This window comes from Nematolebias whitei, chromosome 7 (genome assembly GCF_014905685.2).
Source record: "Nematolebias whitei isolate Nwh7 chromosome 7, NemWhi1, whole genome shotgun sequence".
NCBI lineage: Eukaryota > Metazoa > Chordata > Actinopteri > Cyprinodontiformes > Rivulidae > Nematolebias > Nematolebias whitei.
The window spans coordinates 40901478-40921491 of NC_056504.1; the positions used below are offsets into that span (position 1 = coordinate 40901478).

General features: G+C 38.7%; 1 protein-coding gene across 1 annotated transcript in view; it reads left to right on the forward strand.

The window, feature by feature from the left end:
• LOC119412835 (guanine nucleotide-binding protein G(i) subunit alpha-2-like) overlaps positions 1-20014 on the forward strand; it is a 66109-nt gene that overhangs the window by 36113 nt on the left and 9982 nt on the right. Inside the window, exons 2-6 of the mRNA XM_037679871.1 lie at positions 4889-4931; positions 7986-8127; positions 14195-14355; positions 18151-18279; positions 18693-18697. Of these exons, the coding sequence (XP_037535799.1) occupies positions 4889-4931; positions 7986-8127; positions 14195-14355; positions 18151-18279; positions 18693-18697 (480 nt within the window). The remainder of the gene's footprint in view (positions 1-4888; positions 4932-7985; positions 8128-14194; positions 14356-18150; positions 18280-18692; positions 18698-20014) is intronic.

Here is a 20014-nt window from a genome sequence, read left to right on the forward strand (position 1 = left end):
TATATATATATATATATATATATATATATATATATATATATATATATATATAGTGTTTCAGCATTTTCAGCCTCCCCTTTTGGCATCTGCATTTGGTAGCGTGCCAAATTAACAAAGACCATGCAGATATGGAGCATTTTATGTCTAATCTTAAAACCTTTTTATTCAGGCAGGCTTGTAATACATAGTAGTTGTTTGGCAATCTTGCTAAGTTTTAATTGTTTGTTTTAATTTTTAACTGTCAGTTTTTAATTCTTAATTGTTTGTTTTTAACTTCTGTATTGTGCAGCACTTTGTGCACCTTTTGACTGTTGGAAAGTGCTCTATAAATAAAGTTTGATTGATCGATAGAATAATGTATTTTAATTCCACAACATATCGGATATCGGCCAAAAATCCAATATCGTGCATCCCTAGCAGCTACATTATCCAGTACGCTCATTCCACATTTGCACCTCTAGGCAGTGATGAAGTTGAATTTCTCATTTCCTTAAGCATCTTTTCTCTAGTCCCTATAAAGAGACTGGCTGTGGCTTGTGAAGGCAGTTGGTTGTCTCCTCCTGAAAGAAGGGGGAGCAGAGAGAAAGGCTCGAGTGCAGCCCCGACCCAAACATCAACAGCAGCTCTGTGTTTTCAGCTAGCAGAGACCCACACTGCCAGCTTTGTGTGGTTTTCTCCTGGTCCCACCAGAGCAGATCGAGCTCGCTCCAAACACATGCACATGCACGCATATAGTGAAAGATTCAATGCCATGGTGGGACTTTCTTTGAAAATATTACATTTTAAGCTGAATAATGAACCTCTGGCTGTAAAAAGCTTACGATGAGGAATTGTAAGATGGATGAAGAAATAGGTCGATATTTTTAATCACTTTTAAGTTCTAACATTGAACTTTTGGAAGCAGCTTCCCTTTTTATTAGTTTGTTTATGCACATATTTTGTTTCACTTGATAACAGAGTTCCAGATTCCTCTCACGTGCCAAGATTTCAAACTTAAAAAAATAGCAGTGCACTGAAATTCAAAAGGAAAAGGTAGATGTGTCAGAACGGTTTCAGGCTGTTTTCTTGGATTGATGATTAATCCAAGCCTCAGAAACACTGTCCCAGTAGGGAGCAAATAAAACCGAAAGGCCAACTGATAAGACAACCTTTTCAAAGAAGTTCTGTGTGCTGGACGGTGCTGCTCGGTTCTGCTGTGTGCCATTTTCACTTTCCAGCTGCTGATACAGATGTGACTTCGGCTGCTTTAAATTAGGACCGCTCAGTGAAGTGCTTTGAACTTGTTTATGAGAGAAAGTTGAACAACACTGGCTGACGTAACGGCGCTCTGACACATCCTTTGTTTGCCTTTACCTTAGAAAGAAGCAGGCTCAGGCACCAAAGTACAAGATACCCTGTACTACTACTGATATTTGTACTGAGTTTTGTTTTAAACAACTGCAGTAACGTAAGAAAACTACGTGTCTTCAGTATCTGAAGCAGCTAGCAAGGCATCTGCTTCATCTACAGACTCAAGAGTGAAGAACTCATCTTAGCTCATTCATCTACTTCTATCTTTTTTCCCCATCCTAATATTAAAAATATTCCAATGAAAATGTTCTCTTGAATAAGTTTGACTGTCTTGCATGAGCAGATTTTGTTACAATGTTGTGACGAGGAAAAAAAAACTAGAAAAATGAAACAAAACGCCCACAAAATAACTCAAATGTTAGTCAAACGGAACGACAGGTTAATACTCAAACATTTCAAGGAAACGTTTTTTAAATCATTGTTTATCGTGAAAATGGGGTCTGTATTCAACATGTAACATGAATTTCACATGAAGTATTCCTGTTTACATAATGCAAATCCAATTAATGCCATAATCACATTATGGGTATTTATCTCCCCCACCCTAACTGCAACCAAAGCCTTCATTACATCTGTATCTCTGAAAAAGACAAGGCGACTAGAATAGTCCATCCATCATTAGTCAGACCTGCTACAGATGGACTCCTGATTGTCCCTGCAGGCACCAGTTGGCACCATCTTTCTTCTTTCTGTCGGCTCCGTTGTTGGCCTTCAGGCAGTTTCACAAGTTTTGTTGGAGGTTTTTTTTTTTTGGCAAAGTCCTACCTATTTTGAAGGACTGGACATATTTGTTCTACCCGACCCTCCTCCACAACACATGAGATGTCATATGCATACTTACTCACATTCTTCATTACTTTATTATCAACATGCATTTAATACTTTATGTACCTGAAATGAATGCGGAGACTTTGCCGGCAAACTTCCTTACTTTGTGCCATGTTAGAAATAGTCACAACTGTAACACATGCTACTTGTTTCTAGGCAGTGAACATATTTATTTTACCACATGTTCCTTACGTCAGTGGTTCCCAACCCTGGCCCTTGAGGAACACCATTTTGCATGTTTTAGTTGTTTCTCTGCTTTGACACACCTGCTTTGAATGAATGGGTGATTAACAGGCTTCTGCAGAACTTGGTGAAGTAATTAAATCATTGAATCAGGTGTGTTGGAGCAGGTAAACAGCTAAAACATGCAAGATGGTGTTCCTCAGGGACCAGGGTTGGGAACCACTGCCATACATATTCCCTAATCTGCGTTTCTGCATATGCAACATTTTGCAAAAGTTGTGCTGAAGTACCTAAAACAAGGAGGCGTTCACTTGGTTTCTTGTATCTGCTTATGACTGTAGTGACTGGTCATCATTAGAGTCAGGGCTGAGTTAAAAAATGTTTTCCAAACCAATAATACGTGTTTTGATGATCGTATTATTAGTGTTCACGCAGCTGCACCCTTTATCCTCCATGGTCTAAGATAGATGATGATGCTTTAACAGCTATGGTAAAGTTTAATGATGATTGATGATATCAGTCCAACAGCAGGATCAATAGGAAAGTTCAGAACCTGCGTTGCTGTTGGACCTCTTCCATACAGAACCTCCGGTTATAAAAACCTACATTTATAGTTTAAACCTACTTTAATAGTTGAATCAAAAATGTCCATGCTCAATAATCCAGGTATACAATCCAACAATTTTCAGTCAGGTCATCTGGACAGTTTCTTTTTTTTTTTTTTGCTGAAACGTTTCACCTTCCATCTGGAAGGATTCATCAGTCAAGGAAACACACAACACAAAACTGATTCTTCCCCCAAACAGCTTACTCCAAAGTGGAACAAGCCAGTTATGTTGGTGCTAAGATGGTGTCTTTGGCATGCCCCCTCCTGTGGTGCTGGCCCTCTTCCTTGTCGACAGTCGACGAGGGAGAGGGCCGACACTGGAGGAGGGGGCGTTCTAAAGACACCATCTTAGCACCAACGTAACTGGTTTGTTCCACTTTAAAGTAAGCTGTTTGGAGGAAGAATCAGTTTTGTGTTTCCTTGACTGATGAAGCCTTCCGGATAGAAGGTGAAACGTTTCAGCAAAAAAAAAGAAACTGTCCCGATGACCTGACTGAAGCTGAACTGAAATTCCATATGTTAAAAAAAATGTTGATGTTATGCCTCTAATTTACAGTAAACATCTTTGCTGCTTCTTGAAAAGTTAGTGTTTTTTTTTTAACAAAGCAGAGTAAATCCTGTTATGTCTTTCATAGCAAGCCATTATTCACAAGTCTGAAAGGTATATTTTTTACATTGAATACAGCTGTTTGTCGTACTTTGTTAGCGCATACTTTTATTATATCAATTTATTTACTTTACAAGTGTTTTGGGTGATTTAGTTTGGGCAAAATTCAAATTTTTTACCTTAATGCGCTTATCTCATGTCCATGTTTAATCAGCAGAGTTTTAGTAGAACATTTTATAATAAAGAGCAAAATGCATGCATAGTTAAAAGCTCTTTCTAAAATCTAATAAAATAATTCATTTCAGTCCAATCATATTCTTAAAACTGAAGTTTTGCAATTTTCACGTCAGGGTCAGTCTAGTGGGCAGAACAAGTTATTCTCTTTTTCCTTTAAGTATAAATGTTTATTTCTTTGTGGGGTGTGCTCCAACGTTCAAATCATGATGTATCAACTTTTTTTTTTTTTTTTACCACTTTGTGCCTACAGACTCCTTTATGGCCACATCTTTGTTTTATTGCTCCACCTCATAACCTTTCACTGGAGGAGCAGGATCAGGAGCTGACAGCTGTGTGGAAAAGTTGTCTGTTCCTGTCCAGAGGCTTCACTGTGCATGCAGTCTGCTCTGTTGTGTATTTTGAGGGTCATACTAGAAAAGCTTCACCCTGGGGTAATATGAGTGGAGAGTGTACTGTCAGGCACCCCTGGGTGACAAGTGTTCAGATTCCTTGTGGCAGATGAGGTCTGTTCACTCTATTCAGGCTCTTGGATCAAACACAACTGGTGATTAAATAAACAACAAAAAAGTAATCTAGTAATTTAGTGAAAGAAAGCTGGTTTGTGCTAATTTGGTTGTTTCTTCTATGAATATTTCACTCTAAATACCTTATTTTTCTAACTATAAGGCGCACCGGATTATAAGGCGCATTAAGTGAAACAAAACAGTCAGATAAGTCAAACTTTATTCAACTCATTCACAATAACCACATAAAATCTGTTCGAGGTCATTAAGTACAACCAGAATTAATACATAAGGCGCACCAGATTCTAAGGCTCACTATCAATTTTTGAGAAAATTAAAGGATTTTAAGTGCCTTACAGTCTGAAAAATACGGTACTTACTAAAGACAGCAGAATATTATGTGCTGGATTAAAGGCTTGCCCAAGAAGAAAACAAGCCGAAACCAGAGCTGCATGGCGCTGGGGTGGGGAGACGAGGTTCCAGATGTGAGGCAGCCTTGCTGGCCGCCTGTTTACATTTCTCGGCTAACGGGAGCGTATTTTTAACCTCTGGCTGTTTTTGTTCTCTCTGCAGGTGCTGGAGAGTCGGGGAAGAGCACCGTTGTGAAGCAGATGAAGTGAGTGACTGCTAATTGTTTTGCTTTTCCTCTTAACAAGTGCCAGCTTCATACGTTTGCAGCGCAGACCTCTTTCTAGTGAGATACATCTATTGCTGCAATAAACACCCACATTTCCATTCTGTATTTTTTTTTAATTTTTTTTTTTACTTTTAATTTTCTGTGCAATAATAAAAGTGTGTCCAAAGTACAAGAAGTGCATTAAAATATACACTTTGTAGCTGTGGTTGGTCAGTTAAAAGAAAAGACCAAGGTAAATTTATGAAATTTCAACATTTCTGCAGAAATAGAAGCACAAAACAATCAGATTTTCACATACTGCTCTAATGTGGATTTCACAATAAAAAGTAAAAAAAAAAAAGGGCTATTTGTTTAAAGAATGATTGTAGCTGTGCTTGGCGAAGTGTACGTTGTTCATTTCATTCATTATCTCAAGTGACCTTCTGTGCAGCTTTAAATGAGTCTAATAAAAGTCAATCAGTCTTGCGTATTAGCTCAGACAGAGTTTAACGTATTCCTCCGTGAAGATCAGCTTTAACTCTGGTTTGTTGGTTTGTTTTGCCTCCTGATCATCTGGAACTGGTACATTTCTAATGACTCAAGATCAGGATGTGGCTCAGCCACTTTAAAACACTGTTGATCTTTTAAAAATAAAATCTTTAAAAATGCCCTGCATAGCCCCGTGCTGTATAAGAACTTAGATATTTTGAACCACTTTGGCCATGGCTGCTTCAGGCGAGTCGGCGGGGGACAGGGTGGACTCCTGAAACTGTTGGATAAAATAAATATCCTTTCATCATCTGCTTACTCAAATAAGCCACTCTGAGGACACAAAAAGATTTTAACCGGTCTTTAGTTTATGAGATGTGCCTCTGTGCGCCTGCAGGCTGAGCAGACAAAACAACTCTTAACTCACACACATTTCACATACATGGTTCAACAGTAATTTAACATTAGTGGTAAACATTCGTAACCTTTACCTAAACTCCCCTGACAGAAACCATCTGAGCACCATCAAACTGGTTGACCCACTATGTGAAGGTGCTATTTATAAGACTGAGTTTGTTGCGACGCCTCGGACTGAAGAAGGCTTTAGGATGAAAGACAAAACGTTTCCAAAAAAGAAACCGTCCAGAGGATCTGAGTTAACTTTGTTGGACTGCATAGCCCACTTTCTTTTGTTCTTTTCATCTGAATTGACAGAAATGATTGCTGGTTTGAACCTTCAGACTTGCAGGTTCATGTACCTCTGACAATCAGATATGTAAAATTTAATATTTCTTTTAATAATTCTGCTCACAAATTTCCTTTAAAAAAAAAAAAAAAAGAAAGAACTGCATTTTATCCAACAACTAAATAAATAAATGCCCTGATATATTAGATGCTTCTCTGTCGGCTCCCTGTCAAATCCAGAATATTATTCAAAATCTTACTTTTAACCTACAAAGCTCTCAACAACCTAGCTCCATCTTACATTACAGATCTTATTGTTCCATATTTTCCCAACAGAGCACTTTGCTGTCAGACTGCAGGTTTACTTATGGTTCCTAGAGTTTCCAAAAGCAGAGTGGGAGGAAGATCTTTCAGTTATCAGGCTCCTCTCTTGTGGAACCAACTTCCAGTTTCTGTCTGTGAGGCTGACACATTGTCCAGTTTTAAGACTGGGTTAAGACTTAGACTACTAGAGGACAAATTGACCTAATTTCCTTAAATTAATTGTTAAAATTGAATAGTTTTCATTTGATAGTATTTCTGTCTTAACATGTGATTCTTGGCCTGCCATTGTGTATCTGTTCCTCTCAAACCCAGCCGGTCAAAACAGATGGCCGCTTGTCCTTAGTCTGGTTCTGCTAAAAGTTTCTTCCTCATGAGGGAGTTTTTCCTTTCCACTGTCGCCTTCATGCTTGCTCAAGTTGAGAGTTCAGCGATCAAAGCAGTCTGCTCTTCAGATAAATAATGTTAAATTATTATTTTTACATATGAATGTTCTGTTCAGTGCCCTGAGATGACTTCTGTTGTGACTTGGCGCTATATAAATAAACTGAATAGAATAGAATTGAATTGAAGGGTATTTTCATGCTATGAAATTAGTTACTAATATTAGAAATAGAGAAAATCAGATTAAAAAAACACCAACATTTTAAATTTTCTTAATTAAGAGGTTTAAAACTAAAGATCAGGCAAAGCCTTTTTAAAACGCTGGATTTCTTAACGATTTAAAGGTAACTTTTGTTGGTGTGTGGGGCACCGGCATCTGGTCAATTATAAACTTTACTCTGAATTGTAAATCATGAACTATAATGCTGAAGGTGTAATACATTTTACTTTTGGACTTGGACCAAAGGAAAAGTAATAAACTTCCAGTCACAACTCAGTAAATAAAGTTGTATGTCAACAAACAACCAAATATATATTGATTAAAATTGTGCATTTGTTCATATAAGTCTATTTTCAGTGAACTTGTTTAAAACACTTTCAGAAAACTTTGCACCCTCAGATAGAGAGGGGCTTGTAATTGCTTCACAGATCATTCTATTGTTTGTATGCGAGTGAAAACATCTTGGGCTTTCAGTAATTTTGGTTGCGCCTCATGGCATGTCACACAGCGAGCTCACTTGAATTTTAATTAGATTCTATTCAGCGCGGCGCACCATCACTGAACAGCTTGGCTGCACCAGAGGAGACGATTCCGTTTAGTTTCCATCCCGGCAGCTTCCCTCTCAGCCTTATGCTTTATCAGACGCATGCCTCGTTTGTTTGAACTTCTTCTTAGTTCACATCTCCAAAAGCAAATTAATATTTGTTCTTGTGTCCTTTAAAGAAAGATTAAAAAAAAAAAAAACACCTAAATGTTTTAGGAACAAAAGGGATTGGTTCAGTAATTGTGATGAAATGCTGCACCAAAACAATTAACCAGTTTTTGTAGTATTTTATACACCAATATATTTTGTAAATGATTGATTGTGACGCTTTGATTTTATCTTAATTTTTCCACATTTGCTGCCTTTTTTTGTTCTCTTTTAAATCACCTGGTCTTTTGTCCTTTTCCCCCAGGATTATTCATGAGGATGGTTACTCAGAGGATGAGTGTAAGCAGTACAGAGCAGTTGTCTACAGCAACACGATTCAGTCCATCATGGCCATCGTCAAAGCCATGTCCAACCTGAAGATTGAGTATGAGGACAGTGCCAGAGTGGTAAGACAGGGCCTTCAAAATCCATAACTTTTCACCCAGTCATTTTCAGTGACTCGTATTAGTGAAATCATTATAAAAACATTAAATTTGTTAAACTTTGCATACTTTTTCCAGTCATTTTTTTCTCCTGTACCTGCAGGAATCTGGCTATAAGACTCCCAATATAATATAATTTGACAACGCAACTACTATAATTCTCGGGCTTTAAAACGCACCTGCCTCTAAGCCGCACTTATTAAATATAAGATAAAAACTAATTTTGTACATAAATAAGACGCACCGGTTATTTAGCTGCGGGCATCCACCGTTCATCGTTGGAATCTGTGCCCAGCCAGCTCTGACAGTGTGCAGCTTTCTTCATGTAGTGCAAGAATCAGCCAGCAGATGGCGCTTCACAGAATATAGCTTGCTTTCAACAGCGCAGACTGCAAAATCGTCATGAGTCTTCATGAAGCTTCGCTGTCTGACTCATGGTTACAACTATTATACCTTCAAAATGAACACAATAACTATCTAAGCATAAACACTGGACAGAACAGTGCCAAACGCCTACGTAACTGAACTCATTAAAAAAATATTTACCCGTAAATATTACCAAGAAGTCTTATCGAGGTCATGTTACTGGAAGTCAAATAGTACCGGTAAAATGTGGTAAATATTCATTAAATTAGTACCATTAATTTTTATTGGTAAACGTTTTTTTTTTTACAACTGCTGTTTTTAAATGTACTTTCTAAATAAATTTGATGTGATACTCCTCAGCAGAGCTCATATGCGTTATATATTATCATTATTGTATGTTCCCATACAATGGTGAAATTGGCTCTCTGCATTTAACCCATCCACCACCAGGTGGGGCAGTGAGCAGCTATTGAAAGCACCCAGGGAGCAAGTGGAGATAAGATGTCCTGCTCAGAGACACCACGACATGTGCAATGACCGGGGATCAAATCCAGGACTTTCGGGTTCCCGAGTCGGCTGCCCTGCCTCCTCGGCCCCCATGGGGAGGAGGAGGATAGAGGGGGGAACATCCCCCTCCTTCCTGTTGTTCTCTCCATTCTGTGCGGAGCCTAAATGATATATTTGTGTTTAAACACATTTGCCATACACAGAAATATTTTTAAAAACTGTTATTTAAATATGTATCAGTCTTGACCGACTGCTTTAAAAATAAATCGGACTTCACTTCTCCACCCGTGAGCTCATGACGTAAGGGGAGGGGGAACAACCCCTCCGATTCATTGTCTCCTCTGCTCCGTTTCATGCGCTCGGATGTGACTTTACAATGAGATCCCGGTATTTAAATGCATATTTACCGACACAAAAAGATGTCACACAGAATTTTTTTTTACAAATTTTAATAAAACACATACCAGACTTGACTGCGTTTGTCTCCAATCCTGACCATCGACACACGTTGATGCAGCTTACATGTAGCTGTGTTTTCTCCTCGACAACCAGTGGCTTTTAACATGAAAGTTGCATCATAAGAAATTCCCCGTGCATATTTCATTATCGCTGAACAAATGAACAGGTCTGCGCAAAATCCCATGACAACACGGGAACTATCTGAGGAAATTAATTTACGTCTATCTTGGGGGATGGTCCTCAAGATCTTTGATCATTCAGGTTAGACTTCTTGTCACAGGATGACAGAGTGGGTGGAGTTATGGTTGGGTATTTGAAACCATGAGTAAAAGGCCTTGTACGTCTGATTACCTGAGGGCATTCTCTCTGTGTCACAAAAATTGCCCCCTTAAGGGGCGTAGTGCTGGGAGCCACGAACGCCCAGCTCTGTCGAAGGAAAATGTTAAGTCAGTGGCAGGAAGAGCGAGAGATGGCAGGAAGTCCTTCAAAATAAAATATAAAATTTTAAAAATTGTAAAAAAAAAAAATTGCATAAATAAAACGCTCCTGCATATAAACCGTGGGGTACAAAGTGTGAGAAAAAAGTAGTGACTTTTACACCAATGATTATGGTACTAAATTCTGTATTTGCTTTCATCCTAACTTCTCACATTCTTCCCTGAAAATTTTAGGTGGCATATAATATATAATATATATATATATATATATATATATATATATATATATATATATTTTGTTTTTCAAAATTATGCATTTTACTAGAAAATTAATACTGGCTGCCTTAAGGTGGGAAACCTGCAGAGCTGTGTGTTTTCTGACATTTTCTGAGATTTTCTGAAGAAACTGTAAGCAACCACCTTACAACGGAGTACCACTTAGGAAGACAATTGTATTGCAGAAATTCATAAAGTGAAAGAAATTCTACTTTTTTTTTTTTTTTATAGATTATGCGTTTTACTTTTAACTGATTTTTTTAAAAATAACTTTTATTCTATATCAGCTGTGTTTATAAGTCACAATCTGACACGGCTCCTTTCAAACTAAAGCAGAAAACACGTTTGCAGAGAAAATGGAGACAGCTGCGTCGGCTCTTGTTTTTCACAGCCCGGGAGCTCATCAAAACGCACTCCTGCTCAAAATGTTTCAGTCTCTGTCCCATACTACATCAGATTCAGATGTAATTACTTAAACAAACAAACACCAACAGTGTTTTGAAGTTTTGTGAGTGTCAACATTGAACAAAGTGACGGAACAGATTAAAAAAAAAATCTTGAATTCCTTCTTTTGCTGTGACGTGAAGTTTCATGAAATATAAAATCGCCCCATCGGTAAGAATGCAAGTAAAGTGTCAGGCTCTGCTGGACAGAACTATAATCTACATCAGGGGTGCCCAATACGTCGATGGCAAAGGTGTTGTGGGTAGATCGCATGGCATTAAAAAAAAGACATCAGCCTATCATCCATCCTCACTATGAAATTTGTTACTTGATTGACATGCAGAGCAGCCAGTCTGAGGCTCCATTTACACGACGTGAAACCGCAGCCTTCCTGCTACGGTTCGCCCGTTCATTACACGACATCAACCCTCATTCTCTCTGAAACCGAAGAGTTCTCAATCCAGGTCTCAGGGGCCGTTTACACGATACGTATTTTGAGTGAAACCGCACCTTTCTCTCTGCGGTTCGGCTCTTCATTCACACGACACCAGTCTCTTCCCCTCTTTGAATCAGGAGGTTTTTCAACCCAGGTCTCAGAGTGGAGGTTTTCTGGTGGACTGCCTGCAGAAGTGTCAGTTGTACCACAGAGGTGTTAAAGCACATGCGGACTACAAGCGTATATTTCACGCACGCACGTCCCAACGGTATATTTCTATCAACAACAATGATGTCGGAGTATAACATATTGCTTTCTGTGTTACGAATGATGGAATATATTTTGGGTCTCGTAGTTAATCTATGCTGGAATGTAGCTGCTCTGACTGACTTCTGTGTTGGGAAGAGACGCCAGTCAGATTCATTTCGAAATCACTGAGCGAGCCTGTCGAGGCAGGCGTATATTTCACGCGTCGCACTGGACCATAACATACAAAATGTGCTAAATAATAACGGTTTAACAATAATAAACCATGCTTCGGTCAGTGGTGGGCGATGTAATGAAGCTGTCTGAGCTAAATGAAGCTATCTGGACATTATGTATTTCAAGTTATTTGATTTAAACAATGTGAAACATGTTGCGTGTTATTAAAGTTGAAAATGAAGGCATCAGGTTTCATTTTTAATTTATTCAACACCACAAACAGTATGTCACACAAACACTGATAAGAAACCTGAACACTATTAAAAACTGAACTGTAAACTACATTAATGAACTGTACTCTTCTTCTCTGTTGTCATCCTGGGTACTGGCACCATGTTGCTTATCTGGCTTGTACAGGCTGCCACTCCTTTGCTTAATGTAGCTTAAAACATTGAACGGATTGGAAAAAAGAACTGAGGGGAATTTTAAGTGAATAGTTGCTCCAACATCTCTCTCTTCAGGTCCTCCTTCACCGCAGAGTCAGTGCCGTCTTTCAGAACCGGTCCACCTCTGGTGGGAGGGCACCTTCTCCTCACAGGAAAAATAAAAATAAAAACTCAGTTGATTGTTGTGTAACCGAAGTAAACACAAGCAAACGTAATCAAGAACGTATATTTGACTGCTGTAGCATTCCTCGAAGGCTACCGATTACCACCTAAGTTCGAAGTCTGACATCATTCTCGTCAGTTGTTAGCTCAGCGTTGAGCTGTTAGACGAAGCCGTCCTGATTGTCGTCAAAGCTGTCGACTCGCAAAAATCCAGCTTTATAGTTTTGTTGTTACTAGGCTTTAAGTCCAGAGGAAAGTCCTTACAGACAGATGTCCCAGGCAGTGCGCATATGCATTAGGTGAATGTACAAAATTCACAGCACAACAGTTACAATAAATGGCAGAGAGCAGTGTTTTTGTGCTACTCACCCTTTTTCAGCATGTTGGAGCAAAACTAATAAAATCCAGAGTCCAAGGAGACGTTATTCATCAGTTTGGACATAACTGTAAAATGCAGAAGCTGCATGGGCGATGAGGGTTGCCAGGTAAATATAAAATGTCTAATTTACAACCTCTTTTTAGTGCACATGTTCAACAAACACAACACACACCTCATTTTAGAATAGCTTTACTCAGCACATATGACAGTTTAAGTTAAAACTATAATTTTAAAGCAACAGTACTATAGTTCATTATTTCTTATCTGGCAACCCGACTGACACGGAAACTACAGTGTTTTCATGTAAACCCACTCATTTTTTGTTTATTACCCCCGATAAACATTGAAAAACCACAAATGTTTCCAAGGGTGGTTCTCATGTAAACAGGTAGGTAGATCAGATCGATTTGGTCATTTTAAAAGTAGCTCGCATGTTGAAAATGTGTGGGCACCCCTGGTCTACATGAATCATGTCACTGAACTAGTTTAGTTTTCATGTAGAAATAATACAAATGCAACAATCATGTGCAGATTCAAGTCGGTTTAATTTACATTTGGTAAAATGGCACATGTTGAATGACATCAAAACATTAAAACTAGCTTCGTGTTCTGTTACCACATCAGATGTGCTGACATTTACTTGTCTGTACCCAGTGATTATCTATACATCCATGTAAATTATTCAGCATCATGTTTCTTATGAAGACTTTCTGTGAGTCATACTGAAGTAGCATCAAAATAATGCAGATAGAATTATTATTTTTTCCTTGGGCAACTTTTTATAAAGACTCCTGCAGAGCTGGGAGTGTAAATGCTTTAAGATCTACATCTTAACTCTTCAGTGGTTTAGCTACGGAGAGTCTATTCTCACTTTGTTCTTCATTATTCCTCACTGTGTTCTACTTACAGCTACAAACAGCAGCTTTTAGTTTTAACAGAATGTTATTATTTGTAAATCTTGAATGTTAAAGAGCTCCATGTGCTATACTCGGCTGTTTTTATCTACTGTGAACTGAAGCCTCGATGGATTTGAGGGTCAGATAATGGTTAACCAGTACATGGAAGTCCCTCTATAGCCAACATCAAAGTTTATGTTCATCATTGACTGGTGTCAAACTGAAAGGGTCATAGTGGTGCAATGTCTGCCCTTTTCATGGTGCTGGTCAATAAGCGATTTCTTTTTACTAATGTTTTTGTTAAGGGAAATGTCTTTGCAGTAAATTAGCTAAAATCATTGCTTAAAAGATTGACCTTAATGTTGTTGTCTGGATTTGAAAGAAGACGGACCATTCTTCGTGGTTTAAAACGATGTTTAAATAGCTCCAACGTCCCAGGTTTACACAAGATATTCTGTAACACAATTAGAAAAATGTCTCTATAGAAAAAAGAAGTTCCTGACAGAAATACTTTAAAATAGCTTGTCGTTTCAGCAGTTGCATTTCAAGCTGTATGATTGCATCATTATTTTAAATTTTAGGTACCTATTTTTTGAACTATAAGGCACACCGGATTATAAGGCTCACTGTTGATTTTTGAGGAAATTAAAGGATTTCAAGTGTGCCTTATAGTCCGAAAAACACCGTAATTGATGAATGCGTAATTTAATAATTTCATTTTTTCGCCTTTCTCACATGTCTTAACTGTCGATCTGTTGTATCTAATGGCATTGTTGTGTGTATGTGTGTGTTCTCCTCAGGATGATGCTCGCCAGCTGTTTTCTTTGTCTGGAACTGCAGAGGAGCAGGGCAACCTGCCAGAAGAAATGTCTAAAATCATCCAGCGACTGTGGGAGGACGGTGGTGTCCAGAGCTGTTTCACACGGGCCCGGGAGTACCAGCTCAATGACTCCGCTTCCTAGTGAGTTTCACATTGACCTCAAGGATTTTGTGTGGATTATGTCTCGTAAGTTTGCTCACAGTTACAAGGCTTCAATTGATCTCCAAAAACGTATTTTTATTTACACGTCATAAATGCTGCTTATCTATTGACATAAATAAATCAGATGGATCGATACAACCAGCAGCCTCAGCGCACATAATGTTGTCATTAACACAGACGTCGTTCAGTGGCGAAAACTGCAACAAACTAAGTGAATGATCACTTGTAACAGCGTAGAGATTTAATATCCAATAATACACCGTTTGTTTGCACACAAACATGAAATTGTATGTATGTGGCAGAAATCTGCTTTTAAAAATGCCTATGTCTGATAACCTGATACATGTGTGACACACAATCAAACTCAAGTTTGCTGACACTTCTGTTTACTACTGCCAACATCTTCACAGATCCCTACTTCAAATAACTCTCTTTGGTTTAAAGAAAATCTTAATTTGCAACATATCCATGTTTTATTGTGGTGTTTGTGATCAAAAACGTTTTTGTTGACTCCTCTCAATGACCTGGATGAAAGTTAGTGTTAATCAAATTCCTGCAAAAAAGCACATTAGATGCATGCATACCATGGTATCTATAAAATCGGAGTACTCACTATGTTTTGTTACCGGTTTATTTTTTTTAATCATAAAAAAATAGGGGGAAAATTACATATGTGTTTTCAAATTATTCATTGCCATCCACTGTTTGACTTCCTCGTTAAGTATTGCCACTTAGTTGTCTGATGGTGTTATTTGCTTTCACTTCATCAGAGATCCAGTGTTTTAAAACTAATAAGCACTTTTTCGCAGTGATTAAAGAATTTATCCAACTTTCACCACAACTGCCACTTAACTACTTTCTTCATTCCCCTCAATTAAAAACATCACCTTGTATTTGCAGTTTGTGTGTTTGATATTAAAGACGGATGAATATTTTGTTTATCGGGTGGCCGTGCTTTCAGAAAGCAGTGGAGTTTTGTAATCAGCAGCACCAGCTCAATCTGTCTCAGCCTCCTCTATTAAAGTCTAAATGGCTCTCATCTCGAGTGCCATGTTTGTCAGCCACGTTGTTCTTATCTGTCAGTGGATCAGTGAGAGTGTGGGGTGAATGCGAGACTAGGTAAGCAGTGAGTGATGCTTATCGGTCTAATCCTCAGGGATGCACTGATTACAGAAGTCTAGAGGATACAAACTCGTGTTTGTTTAGTGCTCCTATAAGCTGTAGCATGAGTGGAATTGTCTTTACATGAAGTAAAGTAGCAACGCTATATTTATTTTATATATATTTTAAGGCTTTATAAACCCTTCCCACACTCTTGCAATGTTCTAAACGCTTAAACCTACATCAATTTAACAAGATGCGTATATGTACTGTTGGACCGGTCACGATAAACAAGTCAATTAATCGCACGATAAATGAAAATTATCGACCTCATTGTCATTTATCGGCTTTATCGTTTATTCCTCTCTCTTTCTACTGAAGACACTGGATGACAAAAGTCTCAACTACGGTGCTCTTCACTGACCCCTCCCTTTCTCTTTTCTCTTTAAAATCTGTTTTAACCGTCCAAAATCACGTTTTTGGATGGCTAAAAGCAGCTAAGTTGAGAAGCTAAGCTAACAGGCCGACCTCGGGGAAAAAAACGCCTCCGTTTTCTTGAAGCTCCAAAATTCACGGTTGAAACCCGTGCCTTTGTGTAAAAAGTTTTTTCTCCGAAAAAAGGAGCTGAGGACTTGTTTGCTGATTTTTTTATTAAAAGCTTTGTGTGAAATGCAATGCTAAAGAGCTCAAACCACACCAAGCGTCCCCCATTTTGAGAACTGGAAAACAGGAAGGAGAAACAGCCCGTGTCATGTCAAGAGGCCTCCCTCCCATTTTTCTTAGAGGCGTGCTGCTCGCTTCCTCACTATCCGTCCTTCGGTTCAAACAGTCTTATACTGCCATCCAGTTGTCAAAAAAGGTACTACACACAAAAATTAACCAAAATTTCTTCTTAAATTTGACAATAAATACAAATTATTGTGAAATTTCAAACAATATCATCGTTTACCGCAATAATTTCTGAGACAATTAATCATTCAGCAAAAATTGTTATCGTGACAGGCCTATGTACTGTACAGTACTGCAAAATTTTACTCCCCAGCTCTGCAGAACAGCAGCTCGGTTCCAGTTCTGGAGACCTACCCTGCAGCGACGAAGCCCACCACCCCGTCCAGGTTGATGTGCGCGTAGATAATTGAACTTCAGGAAGGTTCAGAATTATTTGCGACTTTCCTGCCAGTTCTGTGAGATTAACTGTAGATTTGTGTTGAAAAACTTTCCCTCCATTTTTCGCAGAAAGCAGTGGCTGGAAGCACTGTTAGCTTCTGGGTAGTGTAGTTTTTTTGTTTTGACTGGCCTTACAGTATAGGCTAATTGAAAGAAAACTACAAAATGGTGGCGCCTGTCCAAAGTATTACTTTATTCTTTAACTTTTTGTCTCGTACAGTCCCAATCACGTGAGTAATATTAAAGCTGACGATCGTTGAAAAATCGCGGAAGTCGAACCGCGTATTAGCGAGGCACTTCTGTACTCTCATTTCCTGTCTAAATATAAAGTGTTTCAATCTGATCATTCTCCAAACTTGAACTCCCTAAGAGGGTGCTTGTTTGCATTTGCTTATAAAATCAACTTCTGCCTCATGGCTGAGGAGGGAGCAGGAAACTTTGCGAACACAGCCTCACAGTTGGCACCAGGGTGGACAATGCACACTGTTTCATCGAGGTTTTATGGAGTACTGAAAGAGGAGGGTGATATAATGGAGGACTAAATGAGTCTGGCTTTAACACACGTCTGAGCACCTGATGAGAGCCAGAGAAAAGAATGGGAAGATAAACGGAAAGAGGGAAAAAGCACACCTCTCATTATCTCAGGCCTCTGTTCTCTGAGCTGGGTTTGTTTTACAGAAAAAATAGTGATAGTGCAGGTGCTAAGAATGATGATGCAAAACATGGTAAGATGGTTTAAACATCTCTTATGAAACCACCATTTATCCGTTGATGAGTCTCTGTCACTCTGCAGCTGAGAGACAAACTCCGTTAACCTCTGTAACATCACACAATGAAGCAGCCGGTCGTGACACTGAAATAATTTAATGCTTTCCTCCAGTATTTTGTGCTCAGTCACGTGGGATAAATAACACAAAAAGTCAGTCTTTTATCTAAAAGTCAATTTCTTGTTTGATAACTGTTGCTTCGTTTTGCCCTGGCAGAATTTTATGTTCACTTTCTTGACTATTTGTTGACAAGTTTCGTCAAAACTGTAAGAAGGCACGACAGCTCTGCACCTCGCAAACAGATATTTTTGAATTAGTCATGTAGTCTTTATGGACATTTTCTATTTATGACTTAATTAAAATGTTTTCATGTTTGAGAAAAGCTGTTGTAAGCAGTGTTTTACACTGCACTGTCGTGGACTCATTAGTCTATTTATTCTGTCGTATTTTTCGGACTATAAGGCGCAATATCAACGAACGGGTCTGTTTTCATACGTAAGGCGCATTAAGCAAAATAAGTTCATTTTGACAGATTTTTGAGCACCGTGCACCACATAAAATCTGTTCAAGGTCAGCACAACCAGAATGAATACATAAAGCGCACTGGATTATAAGGCTCGCCGTCGACTTTTGAGAAAATTCAAGGATTTTATTGTGCCTTATATTCTGAAAAATATGGTATATTTATTGTGATTATAAATCTGCTCTAATAAATGGAAATTGTTTGTTCTGTCTTCAGCTACCTAAAGGACCTGGAGAGGATAGCCAAGTCTGACTACATCCCCACACAGCAGGATGTGCTGCGGACTCGTGTGAAGACCACAGGCATCGTGGAGACGCACTTCACCTTCAAACAACTCAACTTCAAGTGAGACTACTCACTTTTCTTGTTTTTTCACACAAAAACTCGAGCTCATTTCTAAAACCATCAATTTGTAAAAATTTGAAGTTGGGTAACTATTGTTTTTCAGATGTTGTTCCCAAGACATGACATACGTTTGTGTTCTTATGAATCGCATATTTTTCACAAAATGATTGTTTTAACCTCAATATAATGTCCTCTATCTTTGGGAAGTCCAAATGTGTTTGACAATCTTTTACCTGAGTTTAGTTCATCAGCGTAAAATGTTTTGAACCCAAACAGCTCATCATGTTCAAACCACAACTGTACAACACTGCATGTTTCCATGTGGGAGGATAGTGTGGAAAATCATAAATGTCATGCAGTCTGATACATATCAGCAAAAAGACCGGCTGATTTTTTTGTTTTCCTACTCGCAGTATATGTGAAGCTGCAGTGACATATTTACCACGGGATGATTTAACACTGGGGTGGTTCCTGTTTGTTCTTATTGTCTGTCTTTGTCCATGTTTTTCAAAAACGCTTTGTGTTTTTCCTTTAAGTCTCAGTTTTTGGTAATGATGTAATCCTCTTTTTTGTAGTGAAAACACACACAAGCACATTGTACTTTTTAAAAAAATGGAGACAGCAGCAACTTAAAACACGTCTTGCTAGTGCCAGTGTGCGTTTACTTCTGTGGAAAATACGTCAGGTTTCTGTTGAGATACATTATTAATTTGTATTAGTTTGACAAAGCCAGATGTATTTATCCACAGCAGCCACTTTATTAAAGCCCTGTAGAATATACAGAATAAAACTTGTGTAAATAGTGAAGATGAGCAGGCTGCTGAGGTAAACTGTGTAAAGGATGTTGCAGTTTCAGGGAGCTCTGCTTACTCAGCCTCAAGCTGGGAGAGGGAATGACTGTTAGCAGCCGGTCTGAAGTGACAACTGTCACCATCATTCCTCGAATGCTCAGTCTTCACCCTCAACTGCCAGCTAAAAAACGGAACAATTGAAATATTTGGCCTTGCACAGTGCTGCGTTTTTCAAAGGTCACCCCCCCTTTTTATGAGTAAGTACCATACTTTCTTCCGTACACGTCGCACCACCATATAAGTCACATCAGTCCAAAAATGTCTAATAAAGCGGAAAAAAATAAACGAGTCGCTTCGCCGTATAGACCACATCTATTATGCGTCACTGCTGATGCATCATGTTTGTTATGCGTCACCGCTGACCACCTGGAAACGTGGTCCGATGTGCCAAAAATCGATTGGCTGGCAAATGGAGGCCGCAGAAGCACGCACGGGAGGACTTTAACAAGATTAACACTTAAAAACAATTATTTGTTTGCTCGACATTATAGTAAGTGTGTTTCAGTTGAACTTTTCCTTGATAAATGCACTTTAATGGTCAAATCAGCTGCATTTCACCTGGGCGGCGCGGCAAAATGCAGCTGATTTGACGTTTGCTCCAGGAGTTCCGGAGCGAGACGAAGGTGGCTTGTTATGGCAAGCCAAGCATCTCATTAATAGCCATTTTTACCTATTAATGAGACACTTGGCTTACCATATTACTTGAGCGCCCTCTAGTGGCTGAAAATGTTAGTGTTCAAGAGACCATCTTAGCACCAACATTACTGGTTTGTTCCACTTTGGAGTAAGCTGTTGGGGGAAGAATCAGTTCTGTTTTGTGTTTCCTTGACTGATGAAGCCTTCCGGATCGAAGGCGAAACGTTTCAGCACAAAAAAAAAAAAAA